General features: G+C 41.9%; 1 protein-coding gene across 6 annotated transcripts in view; it reads left to right on the plus strand.

Annotated features, from left to right (window-relative positions):
- Positions 1 to 16,685, plus strand: part of B4GALNT2 (beta-1,4-N-acetyl-galactosaminyltransferase 2) — a 55,795-nt gene extending 39,110 nt beyond the window's left edge. For 5 of the 6 annotated variants that reach the window (XM_049702540.1, XM_049702539.1, XM_049702541.1 and 2 more), the window contains exons 7-11: positions 430 to 516; positions 11,772 to 11,959; positions 12,694 to 12,834; positions 14,441 to 14,660; positions 15,496 to 16,685. In XM_049702540.1, the coding sequence (XP_049558497.1) occupies positions 430 to 516; positions 11,772 to 11,959; positions 12,694 to 12,834; positions 14,441 to 14,660; positions 15,496 to 15,701 (842 nt within the window). In that variant the 3' untranslated portion in view covers positions 15,702 to 16,685. The remainder of the gene's footprint in view (positions 1 to 429; positions 517 to 11,771; positions 11,960 to 12,693; positions 12,835 to 14,440; positions 14,661 to 15,495) is intronic. The other variant, XR_004478567.2, reaches the window with a different exon arrangement.
- Positions 16,686 to 16,804: the final 119 nt, after the last annotated feature.

Raw genomic sequence — 16,804 nt, forward strand, 5'->3', positions numbered from 1 at the left:
TTTCCCATGAGCACAAACTAGAGGCAAAGTTCTCTTCACCTTCAGATTTTCAAACGTTTCTTATCACAAAATGACCCTGTGAGGTATAAAATGGGGCAGGTAGTATTATCTTGCTTTTGTAGATGGAGAAGGAGGTGAAGTGATTTATCCAAGGAATTTCAGATAACAAGGCAAAGTCAAATTTAATCCATCCCTCTGATTCCAAGCCCACTTTACCCAACAGATTCTTACGGGGAGGAAACGTGAGTTTTGGAGGTGATCAGCAGGTTGCCCCAGGGATGCACAGCAGGTTATGAGCCACACTGCCATAGACTATGCGGTCCTCAGTCTCATTCCACCAGTCCACTCCCGCATCCCGTCGGCTTCCCGGGCAGCGTGGGGAGTGACCCAGACACAGTGCACCCAACCTGACCTTATTTCTCTCTCCAGTGAGTCTGGAGTCCAAGTCCTCAGTGGCCAAGTTTCCAGTGACCATCCGCCTTCCTGTTATGCCCAAGTTATATGATCCTGGACCAGGTAAGGCCCTTGTCTCTGGGGCTTCATGGTGGGTCCTATAGAATATTGGTGAGATTCAGAAGGGATCCCATCTGAGATGGAGGAGAAGAATAATTATAAACATAGAGTGGTACTAGAGCAGGAATATGTACATCAATGGAATCAAATTAGAAATCTAGAAATAGACATGTTGATAGTTTACCATGTGATAAAGGTAGCTTTTCAAATTAAAGGGAGAAAAGATGGATTATTTAAGAAATCATGCAGGATAACTGTGTAACTATGTGGAAAAGAACAAGTTGAATCTATCTCACAGCTCATACCAAGATAAATTCCAAATAGGCAAATATCTATTTTTTTTGAAGTACTAGAAAAAAACGTGGAGTTTAAAAATAACTTTGGAGGGACTTCCCTGGCAGTCCAGTGGTTAGGACTCTGTGTTTCCACTGCAGGGGCATGAGTTCAATCCCTGGTCCGGGAACTAAGATCCCGCATGCTGTGTGGCACAGCCAAGTAAATTAATTAATTAATAAAAACTTTGGCATATAATGCTTTTCTAAATATGACACAAAACCCACGGGCCATAAGGAAAAGACTAAAAACATAAAATACATAACAATTTTTAATGTTTTTATGACAGAAACTTACCATATGCAAAGTCAAATGACAAAGGATGAATTGGGAAAAAATATCTTCAACACACATTAAAGTCAAAGGTCTAATTTTACTTAAGAGCACTTGTGAATCAATAAGAAAAGAACATGAATAAGAAAAGAACAATAAGAAAAGAATAAGCCAATTCACAAAAAGTTAAATTCAAGAATACTTTTAGCCATTAAAATATATGCTCAATTTCATGCTAAGAAAAGTGCAAATGAAAACTACATTCATATTGTGTTGGAAGAGTGGGGAAATATAAACTGCGAGCCGTATCTTAGTTCCCTGACCAGGGATGGAACCCGTGCCCCCTGCAGTGGAAGTGCAGATTCTTAACCACTGCACCGCCAGGGAAGTCCTATCAGCATTTTAAACGTATATGTGCTTTGGTCCAGCCACTTATCATGTGGCTTCTAGAAATTATCCTAAGATGCTTACATCTGTGTGAAATGACATTTGTTTGAAGGTATTTATTGCAGCATTGTTTGCAATGCCAAAAACCTTAAAAGTGGGAGGCACGGGTTAAATCAAGTGTGGTCCATCGGTATAATGAAATGCCACGCAGTGCCATTCAGAAGGATGGAGGAGGAAAACAGGAGCAGGAAGGTTTTTATTCTGATTCAAAATGCTTTCCAAGATGTACAGAAAAGAGTAAAGAGTAAGCTACCTTTTCTGTAAAAAGAAAGGGGGAAAGAAGACATAACTGCTTGATTACAGAAAAATAAACAAGAAATTAGTAATACTGGTAAACTCCTGGGAAGAAACCAAGTAGTTGGGAACAGGGATGGGAAGAAGTATTTTCATGGTATAACTTTCAATACATTTAGGATTTTGAACAGTTGACATTTTTTTACTGTATTACCTATATATTCAAAATGTAATCTATTCAAATAGATTCTTTTCAAAATATAAATTGTTATTTTAAAGTAATAGTATTAAATATCTGTGGAGAGGGATTTAAAGTATGGGCTTAACATCATAACTATCTCAAAAATAAAAGAAATAAGTACAAGGAGTTCACAAAAAAACCCTTTCTGGCTTCAGATTTGTTTAAAGATAAAGTGTTACCAATAAAATGGAAATCACCACAATCTTCTTCCCCTCCCTTCTTCCAGCAGTCATGATCTTTCTTTTCCCTGTTTTTGTACATTTTAATATGTAGATTTCTATTCTTACACATGTGTATACACACACACACACACACACACAGCATATACAGTGTGGTACAATGCATTTTTGAACTTCTCATAAAAGTTACATTGTATGGCATGAAGTTCTAGTTTCTGACCTTTTGTCAGTCCATGGCTTGTCTTTTGATTTTGCTTCGGGGTCTTTTGTTATTAAAAGCTTTATCCTTTAATAGAATTGATTCGTTGTTTTCTATCTTTTGCTTTTTGTGCCTTATTCAAGAACTTCTTCCCGGGCTTCCCTGGTGGTGCAGTGGTTGAGAGTCCGCCTGCCGATGCAGGGGACACGGGTTCGTGCCCCGGTCCGGGAAGATCCCACGTGCCGCGGAGCGGCTGGGCCCGTGAGCCATGGCCGCTGAGCCTGCGCGTCCGGAGCCTGTGCTCCGCAACAGGAGAGGCCACAACAGTGAGAGGCCCGCGTACCACAAAAAAAAAAAAAAAAAAAGAAATTCTTCCCTACGTTGGAGCCATAAAGATACTCTCCTCTATTTTTTTCAAAAGTTGCACATGTTTGGTTCTTACATTTAGATACTTATGTGTGGCATGTGAAGAGGACCTAATTTTTTGTGTATGGAGAGCCTGTTGTCCCACCACCACAGACCTAGTGGTGCAGCCGCCTACTGCTCGTACAGCCAGCCGTTCACACACCCACTTTCATGCATGCAGGGGTCTGAACCTTTCTTAGGTCACATCGATCTATTTATCCTTGGGCTCATTCCATAATGTTTCCATACACTTTATAACAGGTTTTGTATCTAGTGGGGATAAATTCTATACTTCAGGATGACTGTATTTCATTTAGCAAACTTTTCTCAGCCCTTCTTGGTCTTTTACTTTTTCATTAGCGTTTTGGCATCAGCTCATCAAGATCCTCCAAAATCCCTTGAGATTTTGATGAGAATTTCATAGAATTTGTAGATTAATTAGAGATGAATTGACAGTTTTATGAAGTTGAATATTCCCAACCATGAATCTGGTATACCACTCCATGTTATAATCTCCATGTCGTAGTCTCTTCATAGGTTCTTCAATAATTTATTTTCTAGTTTTATTTGTAAAGGAATTGCACACTTCATTGGATTTAGTCTTAGGTACTTTATATTTCTTATTGCTTTTATAAATTGGATCTTTTTCTTCTACATTTTAATTGGTTGCTGTTGGTATATAGGACATTAGTGATTTTTGAATGCTGAACTTACACAAGCAGCATCGTTCTTGCACTCATATTAGTGATCGTTTTTAACATAGAGTCTCTTGAACAAATAATAATTTTTGTCTCTTCTTTTCCAGTTCTTATCATTTGTTTAGTTTTCTTGTCTTACTGCATTTTGCTAAAATCTGCAGTACAGTGTTGAATGATAGTAGTGGTAGCAGGCACTTTTGCTTGTTCCTGAGTTTAAGAACATTCGAATGCTCTACCATTCATGTTTGCTGGGTAGGAGTGTGGTAGATGTGTCAGGGTAAGAAAGTTTCCTTCTTTCCTTCTATTTCTGATGTGGACCATTTTTTTAAAGTCTTTATTGAATTTGTTACAATATTGCTTCTGTTTTATGTTTTGGTTTTTTGGCTGTGAGGCATGTGGGGTCTTAGCTCCTCGACTAGGGATTGAACCTGCACCCCTTGCATTGGAAGGCAAAGTCTTAACCTCTGGACCACCAGGGAAGTCCCTTTCCTTCTATTACTGCTGCTAAGAATTTTTCTATTTCTACTTTCTATTTCCTTGCAGAGAGTTTTTATATGAATGAGTATTGAACTTTATCAGATAAATTGTCTGTACCCATTGAAATAATTTTTCTCCTTTAATTGGGTTTATGTAGTGACTTACATTATTGATTTCCTGCTGTTGAAATTGTTCCTGTATTTCTGGAATAAACCCATCTTGATTGCAATGTATTAGTTGATTAAATGCTGAATTAAATTTGATGAAATTTTATATAGGATTCTTGCACCTGTATTCAAAACTGAGACTATTTTTTCCTGTAATGTCCTTGCCCAGTTTTGTTGTCAATATTATACAAGTCTCGTAAGACAAGTTGGATAGCTTTCCTTTTTTCACTGTTTGCTGAAGTGAATTGTAATAAAATAAGAATAATACGTCTCTTGGAGTTTTATTACAACTTATCTGATCCTTATGTCTTTTTTTTTTTTTTTTTTTTGGTCCAAGTTTTGGGGAAGGTGGTTAAGGATGGGAATGTGGATGGGAAGGAGTGAGAGAAAGGGAAGAAATTTAAAACTATCAGTTCTGTGTCTTTAATGGTTATTGATCTGTATGTACATTGAGTCAATTTTTTAAATGTTTCTGTAAAGTTGTCTTAAATTTGATGTAAATTGCCTACTTTTTTTTTTTTTGTCATAGAGCTGTTCATAGCATTCTCTTATGTTAGTTAAAAAATTTTAAATATCTGAAGTCAGGTCTCCCGTTTGGTTCTTTACACTTATCTTCAGTAATTTTAAGTTGGTTTCATATCTAAATATTCTCGTTTCATTTATGCCTGTTTTTGTTCCATATTTTCTTTTTCATATAGGTGATTGTGATTTGTCACTTTAAAGATTTTAAACATTCTCATTTTAAATCCTTTTCAGCTTCCTCTATGATTTTGTCTATCTAGAGTGGTAGATACACACTGTGCAGGGTCGATTTGCTGGCTGTAGTTTTCTTTGAGTGTCTTGGAATTTTTGCTGGTGGCTCATCTTGAGTAGGAGGCTTTTGCTTGTTTGTTTCGTTTTCTCCTCTCTCCCTCTTTCTCCCTCTTTCCTCTCTCTCTCTCTCTCTCCTGATTTGTTCCCATCTCACAGCTTTACAATTGCTTCTACTTCCACTAGCCCAAGATTCCTAGTCCATCATTTCATACCGGAGTGTTGGGGTCCTTGTTCCCTAGTGATACTGTCATCACTGAAGAGCCAGTTGCTGGGCCTAAGGGTGGCTTGGCACAGGGCTTGGCTGTGATGTGGTGTCATCTCTGCAACCAGAGTTGTGTACAGGGATGATGGATGTTTGGGGTTCCTTGCCCAGCAGGTAGTATGTGGTGAGAGATGGAGGGAGTGCAGCCTGGCTTCAGTGTGTGGCTTCTAGCAAAAAGCCTGGCTGTGGACCCACATACCTTATGAGACACTTTTATTCCATTAAAACACTCAGACTTGGCCTCCCAGACTCCTCTGCTGTTCTGACCTCAGATTGCTGCACACCCAGCTCCAGCTCTGCTCACAGCTGTTGATATCTGTTCTTGGAAGAAATGTTGTCTATTTTTGAGCACAGCTGTGTCTGCATTTTTCTTTATCATTGCTATGTGTTTGGAACAATATGGAATTTCAAAGCAAAATTCTATACCACCAACTTGGCTGGGAGTCCCCTACCTTGACCACCTCCTATGGTAATTCAGGCCCCTGATTCTCTCTTTACTATAACAAAAGAACCAAACTTATCATGTGGCCTGAGAAGAGAAAAGGTAGGAGAGGATTCATTTGCCATGCTCTTGAACATGATTTACTTGACACTTTCTGTTACTGAGCCCTTTCCAGATTCTTGGGCAGCAGCAATACCATAGAAATGAATATCGCTTCTGCAAGACTCTTAGGCACACAGAGCTTTTTATTAAAAGAGATAGTTTGTGCACAAGAGAGAAGGCAGGAGACAAGCCTCTCAGACAGCCTTATCCACCAGAAGGCAGACAGCAGAAGCAAGAACTACAATCCTGTAGCCTGTGGAATGAAAACCATATTCACAGAAAGATAGACAAAATGAAAAGGCAGAGGACTAAGTACCAGATGAAGGAACAAGATAAAACCCCAGAAAAACAAGTAAATGAAGTGGAGATAGGCAACCTTCCAGAAAAAGAATTCAGAATAATGATAGTGAAGATGATCCAGGGCCTTGGAAAAAGAATGGCGGCAAAGATCGAGAAGATGCAAGAAATGTTTAACAAGCACCTAGAAGAATTAAAGAGCAAACAGAGGTGAACAATACAATAACTGAAATGAAAAATACACTAGAAGGAATCAATAGCAGGATAGCAGAGGCAGAAGAACGGATACATGACCTGGAAGACAGAATGGTGGAATTCACTGCTGCAGAACAGAATAAAGAAAAAAGAATGAAAAGAAATGAAGACAGCCTAAGAGACCTCTGGGACAACACTAAAGGCAACAACATTTGCATTATAGGGGACCCAGAAGGAGAAAAGAGAGAGAAAGGACCCGAGAAAATATTTGAAGAGATTATAGTCGAAAACTTCCCTAACATGGGAAAGGAAATAGCCACCCAAGTCCAGGAAGTGCAGAGAGTCCCATACAGGATAAACCCTGGGAGAAACATGCTGAGACACATAGTAATCAAACTGACAAAAATTAAAGACAAAGAAAAATTATTGAAAGCAGCAAGGGCAAAATGGCAAATAACATACAAGGGAACTCCCATAAGGTTAACATCTGATTCTCAGCAGAAACTCTATAAGCCAGAAGGGAGTGGCATGATACATTTAAAGTGATGAAAGGGAAGAACCTACAGCCAAGATTACTCTACCCGGCAAGGATCTCATTCAGATTCGACAGACATGCAAAAGCTAAGAGAATTCAGCACCACCAAACCAGCTCTACAACAAATGCTAAAGGAACTTCTCTAAGTGGGAAACACAAGAGAAGAAAAGGACCTACAAAAACAAGCCCATAGCAATTAAGAAAATGGTCAAAGGAACATACATATCAATAATTACCTTAAACATGAGTGGCTTAAATGCTCCAAGCAAAAGATACAGGCTCACTGAATGGATATAAAAACAAGACCCATATATATGCTGCCTACAAGAAACCCACTTCAGACCTAGGGACACATACAGACTGAAAGTGAGGAGATGGAAAAAGATATTCCATGCAAATGGAAATCAAAAGAAAGCTGGAGTAGCAATACTCCTATCAGATAAAATAGACTTTAAAATAAAGAATGTGACAAGAGACAAGGAAGGACACTACATAATGATCAAGGGATCAATCCAAGAAGAAGATGTAACAATTATAAATATATATGCACCCAACATAGGTGCACCTCAATACATAAGGCAACTGCTAACAGCTTATAAAAGAGGAAATCGACAGTTACACAATAATAGTGGGGGACTTTAACACCTCACTTAAACCAATGGACAGATCATCCAAACAGAAAATTAATAAGGAAACATAAGTTTTAAATGACACAACAGACCAGATAGATTTAATTGATATTTATAAAACATTCCATCCAGAAACAGCAGATTACACTTTCTTCTAAAGTGCACACGGAACATTCTCCAGGATAGATCACATCTTGGGTCACAAATCAAGCCACAGTAAATTTAAGAAAACTGAAATCATATCAAGCATCTTTTCTGACCACAACGCTATGAGATTAGAAATCAATTACAGGGAAAAAACGTTAAAAAAAAAAACCACACATGGAGGCTAAACAATACGTTACTAAATAACCAAGAGACCACTGAAGAAATCAAAGAGGAAATCAAAAAATACCTAGAGACAAATGACAACAAAAACATGATGATCCAAAACCTATGGGATGCAGCAAAAGCAGTTCTAAGAGGGAAGTTTATAGCAATACAAGCCTACCTCAGGAAACAAGAAAAATCTCAAATAAACAATCTAACCTTACACCTAAAGCAACTAGAGAAAGAAGAACAAACAAAACGCAAGTTATTAGAAGGAAAGAAATTATAAAGATCAGAGCAGAAATAAATGAAATACAAACAAAGAAGACAATAGCAAAGATCAATAAAACTAAAACCTGGTTCTTTGAGAAGATAAACCAAATTGATAAACCATTAGCCAGACTCATCAAGAAAAAGAGGGAGAGGACTCAAATCAATAAAATTAGAAATGAAAAAGGAGAAGTTACAACAGACACTGCAGAAATACAAAGCATCCTCAGAGACCACAACAAGCAACTCTATGCCAATAAAATGGACAACCTGGAAGAAATGGACAAATTCTTAGAAAGGTGTAACCTTCCAAGACCGAACCAGGAAGAAATGGAAAATATAAATAGACCAATCACAAGTAATGAAATTGAAACTGTGATTAAAAATCTTCCAACAAACAAAAGACCAGGACCAGATGGCTTCACAGGTGAATTCTATCAAACATTTAGAGAAGAGCTATTACCCATCCTTCTCAAGCTCTTCCAAAAAATTGCAGAGGAATGAACACTCCCAAACTCATTCTATGAGGCCACCATCACCCTGATACCAAAACCAGACAAAGATACTATAAAAAAAGAAAATTACAGACCAATATCACTGATGAATACAGATGCAAAAATCCTCAACAAAATACTAGCAAACAGAATCCAACAACACATTAAAAGGATCATACACCATGATCAAGTGGGATTTATCCCAGGGATGCAAGGATTCTTCAATATACGCAAATCAATCAATGTGATACACCATATTAACAAATTGAAGAAAAAAACCATATGATCATCTCAATAGATGCAGAAAAAGCTTTTGACAAAATTCAACACCCAGTTGTGATAAAAACTCTCCAGAAAGTGGGCATAGAGGGAACCTACCTCTACATAATAAAAGCCATATATGACAAACCCACAGCAAACATCATTCTCAATGGTGAAAAACTGAAAGCATTTCCTCTAAGATCAGGAACAAGACAAGAATGTCCACTCTCACCGCTATTATTTAACATAATTTTTGAAGTCCTAGCCATGGCAGTCAGAGAAGAAAAAGAAATAAAAGGAATTCAAGTTGGAAAAGAAGAAGTAAAACTGTCACTGTTTGCAGACGACATGATATTATACATAGAGAATCCTAAAGATGCCACCAGAAAACTACTAGAGCTAATCAATGAATTTGGTAAAGTTGCAGGATACAAAGTTAATGCACAGAAATCTCTTGCATTCCTATACACTAATGATGAATAATCTGAAAGAGAAATTAAGGAAACACTCCCATTTACCACTGCAACAAAAAGAATAAAATACCTAGGAATAAACCTACCTATGGAGACAAAAGACCTGTATGCAGAAAACTATAAGATACTGATGAGAGAAATTAAAGATAATACAAACAGATGGAAAGATATACCGTGTTCTTGGATTGGAAGAATCAGTATTGTGAAAATGACTATACTACCCAAATCAATCAACAGATTCAGTGCAATCCCTATCAAATTACCAATGGCATTTTTTACAGAACTAGAACAAAAAATCTTAAAATTTGTATGGAGACATAAAAGGCCCCGAATAGCCAAAGTGGTCTTGAGGGAAAAAAATGGAGCTGGAGGAATCAAGCTCCCTGACTTCAGACTATACTACAAAGCTACAGTAATCAAGATAATATGGTACTGGCACAAAAACAGAAATATAGTTCAATGGAACAGGATAGAAAGCCCAGAGATAAACCCACGCACCTATGGTCAACTAATCTATGACAAAGGAGGCAAGGATATACAATGGAAAAGACAGTCTCTTCAATAAGTGGTGCTGGGAAACCTGGACAGCTACATGTAAAAGAATGAAATTAGAATACTCCCTAACACCATACACAGAAATAAACTCAAAATGCATTAGAGACCTAAATGTAATACCGGGCACTATGAAACTCTTAGAGGCAAACATAGGAAGAACACTCTTTGACATAAATCACAGCAAGATCCTTTTTGACCCACCTCCTAGAGTAATGGAAATAAAAACAAAAATAAACAAATGGGACCTAATGAAACTTAAAAACTTTTGCACAGCAAAGGAAACCATAAACAAGAGGAAAAGACAACCCTCAGAATGGGAGAAAATATTTGCAAAACGAATCAACAGACAAAGGATTAATCTCCAAAATATATAAATAGCTCATGCAGCTCAATATTAAAAAAACAAACAACCCAATCCAAAAATGGGCAGAAGACCTGAATAGACATTTCTCCAAAGAAGACATACAGATGGCCAAGAGGCACATGAAAAGCTGCTCAACATCACTAATTGTTAGAGAAATGCAAATCAAAACTACAATGAGGTGTCACCTCACACCAGTTAGAATGGGCATCATCAAAAAATCTACAAACAACAAATGCTGGAGGGGGTGTGGAGAAAAGGGAACCCTCTTGCACTGTTGGTGGGAATGTAAATTGATACAGCCACTATGGAGAACAGTATGGAGGTTCCTTAAAAAACTAAAAATAGAACTACCATACAACCCAGCAATCCCACTACTGGGCATATACCCTGAGAAAACCATAATTCAAAAATAGTCAAGTACCACAATGTTCATTGCAGCTCTATTTACAATAGCCAGGACATGGAAGCAACCTAAGTGTCCATTGACGGACGAATGGATAAAGAAGATGTGGTACATATATACAATGCAATATTACTCAGCCATAAAAAGGAACGAAATTGGGTCATTTGTAGAGATGTGGATGGATCTAGAGACTGTCATACAGAGTGAAGTAAGTCAGAAAGAGAAAAACAGATATCGTATATTAATGCATATATGTGGAACCTAGAAGAATGGTACAGATGAATCGGTTTGCAGGGCAGAAATAGAGACATAGATGTAGAGAACGAATGTATGGACACCAAGTGGCGGGGGGGTGGTGGTGGTGGGATGAATTGGGAGATTGGGATTGACATGTATACACTAATACGTATAAAATGGATAACTAATAAGAACCTTCTGTATAAAAAATAAAATAAAATTCAAAAATTTTTTAAAAGAGAGAGAGAGAGAAGGCGGGAAAAAAGTGCCAACTCCTCGAGTAGAAGGGAAGAGTTGCTTTTATAACAAAAGGGAGGTTTGTCTCACGATCACGGATAATTTCCAGAAATCATCCAACTTCTTTGCTCAGCAGCGGGTGGCTGCATGGTGGCTGTCAGGAATAGGGAGCCCTTCCGTGAGGGGGAAGAAATGCATGAGAATGCTTTGTAAGAAAGCCCAGGAACAGATTAGGCGAAAATTTACAGTTGAGCTTCTTGTCTTGTGGCAACTAGGTATACTCTTAGTGGCACAGAGATAAAGTTAATCTTTTATTCCTGTGAGTCTGGTTTTTTTCCTCTGGGACTCGGGCCCCCAGGGCCTTTGTTCTTTAGTTTGCAAGTCTTGTTTACCCAAGACCGGTCTTTTTCCAAAATGGCTGTACTCTTGTCTCCCTGTCTCATTTCCACTCACTCCCACAGACCCAGGAGAAGCTGGGTAATGCTGCAGCATGTACTGAAAAGGGTTTATAGAATGATTTCTGATTTCTGTCATTCTGAAAAGTGGCTCTGCCGTCGGGTTCTCTTGCATTCACCCACAAACAATAGGTGAGGGTGTAGCTTTCAGCATGCGTTAACTTCAGCTGACCCCACCGCACCAGACGACCCATGTGCCCCCAGAATGATGCAAGTCAGGACAGTGAGGCTTCCTGAAGACAGAGCTCTGACATCTACCCTTTCTTGCTCAGAGAGGAAGCTCAGAGACCTGGTGACCATTGCCACCAAAACTTTCCTCCGTCCCCACAAGCTCATGACCATGGTCCGGAGCATTCGTGAGTATTACCCAGATTTGACCGTGATCGTGGCTGATGACAGCAAGGAGCCCCTGAAAATTAATGACAGCCACGTGGAGTATTACACCATGCCTTATGGGAAGGTATGTCCCTCCCAGATGGGGAGACACCCGGATCCCGGGACAAGAGGGCCCACAGTCAGGTTCTGCCCTGAATGGGGCTGCTTCAGTGGCCCTCCCAAGGCAGCAGGGGCCTGGCATGGGAGGGGAGTCCCCTTGCTGATTCCAAATTCACAGAGAAATCAGGCCCCTCTCCCTTTTCTGCATTAACAGGGTAGTTAATCTGCCTCTCCTCACACTTGGTGTGGAAACTGATTGAGGGCCTTCTAAGTGACTTGAGGTGTCCGACAGTCTAAGGTTTCCTGACATGCAGGTCCAACAGCAGAGAAACCTCTCATCCCTATAATTCCCCCCTCGCTGGAGCGTCTCTCTCCCCCATGCACCATCTTTCAAGCACACACAGGAGGAAGTGGATAGTGGATATTATACGTACCAGAGTGTCCCCTCCTCCAACAGCTTCCAGGCTGCATGAGGGGAAAGGGTGGGAGAGCCACAGAGACTCTCTGGGGTGAAAGGGGACTTCCATCGGTCATATTAGCCACAGGGCCAAGGAAGGACTTTCTGCCTTTGTCTCAGTCTTTGATCCAGAGAGCCCCTGTCCCTCTCCCAGTGTCTCTGAGACAGGGACTCCCTTTAACCCAGAGGTTCTCAGCCACTGTTTGTGGCGCAGCCTGCTTGTTGGGAACTGAGAAAGCTCCCAGGTGACGCTGATATGTAGCAGGGCAGGCAGCCACCATCTAACCTCACTCTACTCACAGGGTTGGTTCGCTGGTAGGAACCTGGCCATATCTCAGGTCACCACCAAATACGTTCTCTGGGTGGACGATGACTTTCTCTTCAACGACAAGACCAAGATTGAGGTGCTGGTGGATGTCCTAGAGAAGACAGAACTGGACGTGGTAAGGGAGAGTTGCTCGTTCTACCCCATTGCAATCTGACAAGTGAGAGGGGAAGGGGAGGAGAAAGGAAGAGAGGGAAGTATGCGAAAGAAGAGGAGGGAAAGAGAGAAGGGAGGGTGGAAGGGGCGGGGGAGGGCCCAGTGTAGGAGGTGATGCAGCACAGCTCCGGGGATCAGACACACGAGTTCCGCTTCTGCCTCTGTTCTTACTTTTCTTTGAGCAAATTACACCAACACCCACGCCCCAAACTCACCGTTGTTCTGTTTTTAAAATGGTGTGTTTATTACTTCTACCTTCCTCCTCTCTGGAGTGGCCAGAGAAAGCGAGCGGGGCTCTGGCGCTGTCACACACCGTTACAAAAATGAAAATGGCACAAGGCTATAAAAGACTGTGTGGCCTTAAGGACATTAAAAAAATAACAAAAACATCAAAAGTCAAGTCACATATAGAAAAGAGAAGAAAAAGGTGACAGTAATTAATAATGCTGCATTGTATTCTTGAAATTTGCAGAGATTACTAGGTAGAGGTGATAGATTTGTCAATTAGCTTGTGTGGTGATCTTTTCACAACGTATACATACATCAAAACATCAAGCAATTTTAATATGTCAAAGATATCTCAATATAGCTGTTAAAAAGAAAGAAAATGTATAAGAAGTAGCACAGTGACCACAGTTACTTCATACTCCAGGTGGACAGTCCCCAAAGCACCTGACCTAAGATGTCTCTAGAGACCCAATCACAATAGCGTAAATGACATAGAAGGTGCAGTTCCCACCCGTGTAAGAATGCAAGCTGGCACTCGACTCTCCTTCCAGGGTCATCCTGGACCAGCTTCCTTCCCCGTTGTTTGTCCATCTTCGTGGTCCTCAGCTGTATGGTCGGAAGAAATGGGGAGAGGGGAAGTGAAGGACAAGTTCTCTTTTAAGATTGAGATCTTTATAAAAGTTGCAGACATCTGTTCTGAATCACATCCTTTCAGCCAGGACTTAGACACATGGTCAGACCTTGCAAGGGAAGTGGGAAAATTTCATCTTTATTGGGTTAATTGGCTAGACTTTAATTTAGTCCAGTTAAAACTCAAGAGGGTTCATTTACTAAGCGGGGAGGGAAAGAACAGGTGATGGCAGACAATCAGACTGCTGTGCCACCCTGGGTGATTATGATGGTTCAGGAATAGATATAATTGCTTGTCCTGTTTTGCTCGGGCTCCAACAGCTAGATGCATGCATCTCCCACGAGTGCAGGGACGGGCAGCACAGAGAGGTGAGCCGGGAGCAGAGAACGGAACGAAGGCAGCTTGAGACAAACTACTGGCTGCAGGAAGTCCACACAGGGACCCCTGCACGAGCAGGCTGCCTCTTGCACCTAAACACCACTCCTTGTACTGGAAGGGAGTGAGTCACCTTCTGGAAAGAGTGAGCCTGCTGGAGGGTAAACGGAGCAGAGTTGTCTGCCCTTTGGACTTGGTGTAAGTGTAGCATGAAGGGTAGGTAAAGGGTGTGATTCTTGTCATAACTGAGGTTCAGTCCAGGAAGGCTTCTTGACAGCGGCTACATGGATACTGAGTCTATTCTCTAATGTGGATTTCTCTGCCCACCGGCTAGGTAGGCGGCAGTGTGCTTGGAAACGTGTTCCAGTTTAAGCTGTTCCTGGAGCACAGTGAGAATGGGAACTGTCTCCACCGGCGGTCAGGATCTTTCCGGCCCCTGGACGGCTTCCCCAGCTGCGTGGTGACGAGTGGCGTTGTCAACTTCTTCCTGGCCCACACAGAGCGGCTCCAAAGAGTGGGCTTCGACCCCCGCCTGCAGCGAGTGGCTCATTCAGGTGGGGAGGCTGGAAGAGTGAGGAAGGGAGCTGTGCTGTGGACAGATCTCAGAAGCCTGTTTTTTCCCAAGGAGGGAGGGCCGTGTGCCACTGCTCAGGGGAGCTTGTCCTTTCTCCCCAAAATGGGGAGCTCACCCTTTCTCCCTAAAATGGAGAGCTCGTGGTCTCTCTCTTTTTTTTTAGAATATTTATTTATTTACTTGGCTGCACTGGGTCTTCGTTGCGGCACACCGGATCTTCATTGCCATGTGCAGGATCTTTGTTGCAGCATGCAGGGTCTTTAGTTGCGGCATGCGAACCCTTAGTTGCGGCATGTGAGATCTAGTTCCCTGGCCAGGGATTGAACCCAGGCCCCCTGCATTGGGAACTCAGAGTCTTAGCCACTGGACCACCAGGGAAGTCCCTCGTGGTCTCTCTTGCCTCCCACCACCCTCTCTGCCTTCTTGTCTCCCCCAGGCTGTTCTGCTTCTCCACGACGCCCTTCCCCTTCCTTTGCCTCCAGCTCTGGCCCCTCCCTCTTTTCCCACCTGGCTGCTGCTGCTTCTTTTCCAGACATCCTCTCCTATGAAACTGCAGCTGGTGACCTTCCCCTCTCATTCCTCTCAGTCCTGGAGTCCACAGTTCCGTCCAGTTGGAAGCCAATCTGTGTCTCTCTACCCATATCATTGTCTGTCCTCAACTCAGTAGCCTGGGCAGGTGGCTTCACAGGGGCGGAAGCTCCCCAGGGGTATAAACTGTGTCCCCTCCCCCCGACTCCCCTCCCAGACCTGCAGTATGGCTCTGGGTCTCTGGCGGAAGCTCACATTTCCTTCTCGCACTTTCCCTCTCTTGGCAGAGTTCTTTATCGATGGGCTCGGAAGCCTGCTTGTGGGGTCCTGCTCAAATGTGATTGTAGGTCACCAGCCCCGTTCTCCAGTGGCGGACCCAGAGCTGGCAGCCCTGGAGAAGAGCTACAACATATACCGGACCAACACCAAAGCTCAGATCCAGTTCAAGCTGGCTCTCCACTACTTCAAGAACCATCTCCAATGTGCCACGTAAAGGTTGTCCGGGCACTGGAAAAGCGCTGTGCTGAGCGGTTGCAGGTATCTAAAACAGAGGAACTGGTGGATGGGCTATCAAAATTTGAACTCTAGATAAGACAGACAGGGCAGATGGGTCTGGCTCAGGTACTGGAAATCTCAATCAAAAGCTGAGGGTTATTAGAAATGGACCAATCACTGATCAGGGCAACGGAGACTGTATTCATTGTTTGTATGATGTCTTACCATTTATGAAACATTTGTACATATAGTGTCTCACATTATTTCATTTCATCTCACACGAAAGAGTATATGATGGGTTGGTATCCTCAGTCAAAAAGATGGCTGCTGGGTCCTTGAGGGTTATTTGGTGGAAATTATATCACAGATCATCTCCAGCATCATTGCCATCCACAGATTTTTTTTGGTCCTACCTTGTGGACTCAAATAATGTGAATAACCCAGGGTCCTTGCCTGGAGAAGGTGGAAGCCTGGTTCAGTTCAGTCCACTAGTGGAATCGGATCAGATGATGAGAGGCGGACCAGGCAGGCGAGGAGGGAGTCAGCTCACCTGGAGCCCGGCACACGGATGGGACGCAGGCAGTTGGAGGGATGAGATCCCTGGGGTAGTCCACTCACTGCTGGAATAAAGATTTCCCTGGCATCAGACTCCCTATCATAAAGACAGATTCCATACTTCCTGGGATTGAACTCAGACACTGTGCTGAGGAGCCATGATAAACAGCGTAAGTGCAGTGGCCAAGCCACTCAATTCTAGGGCCTTGAGATCAGTTGCTGACCGCTCGAGACCTGTGTCATCTGCAGAGTGGAGCCGTCACGATGAGGCAGGCTCTCTCGGTTACCTTGGGAGTCAGGAGGTTCTCCCAGTGCTGCACTGGCTCTGCCTTTTGGTTTCTACTCTTTCCTACTGAAGATGGCCGAGGGTAGTTCAGGATCTCTGAAAATGTGTCTGTGAGATATTAATAAAACTTCATGAAAAATGTTTTGGTGGTCAAATAATTTTGAAAAATACTGCACGCTCTGTCTCCCTCTTGGACAGTCGCAATTCACATTAGTATATTCAAGGTTCTGAGAAGTCCTGCTGTAAAGAAATTGGCTTAA

This window comes from Orcinus orca, chromosome 19, assembly GCF_937001465.1.
Source record: "Orcinus orca chromosome 19, mOrcOrc1.1, whole genome shotgun sequence".
Classification (NCBI taxonomy): Eukaryota; Metazoa; Chordata; class Mammalia; order Artiodactyla; family Delphinidae; genus Orcinus; species Orcinus orca.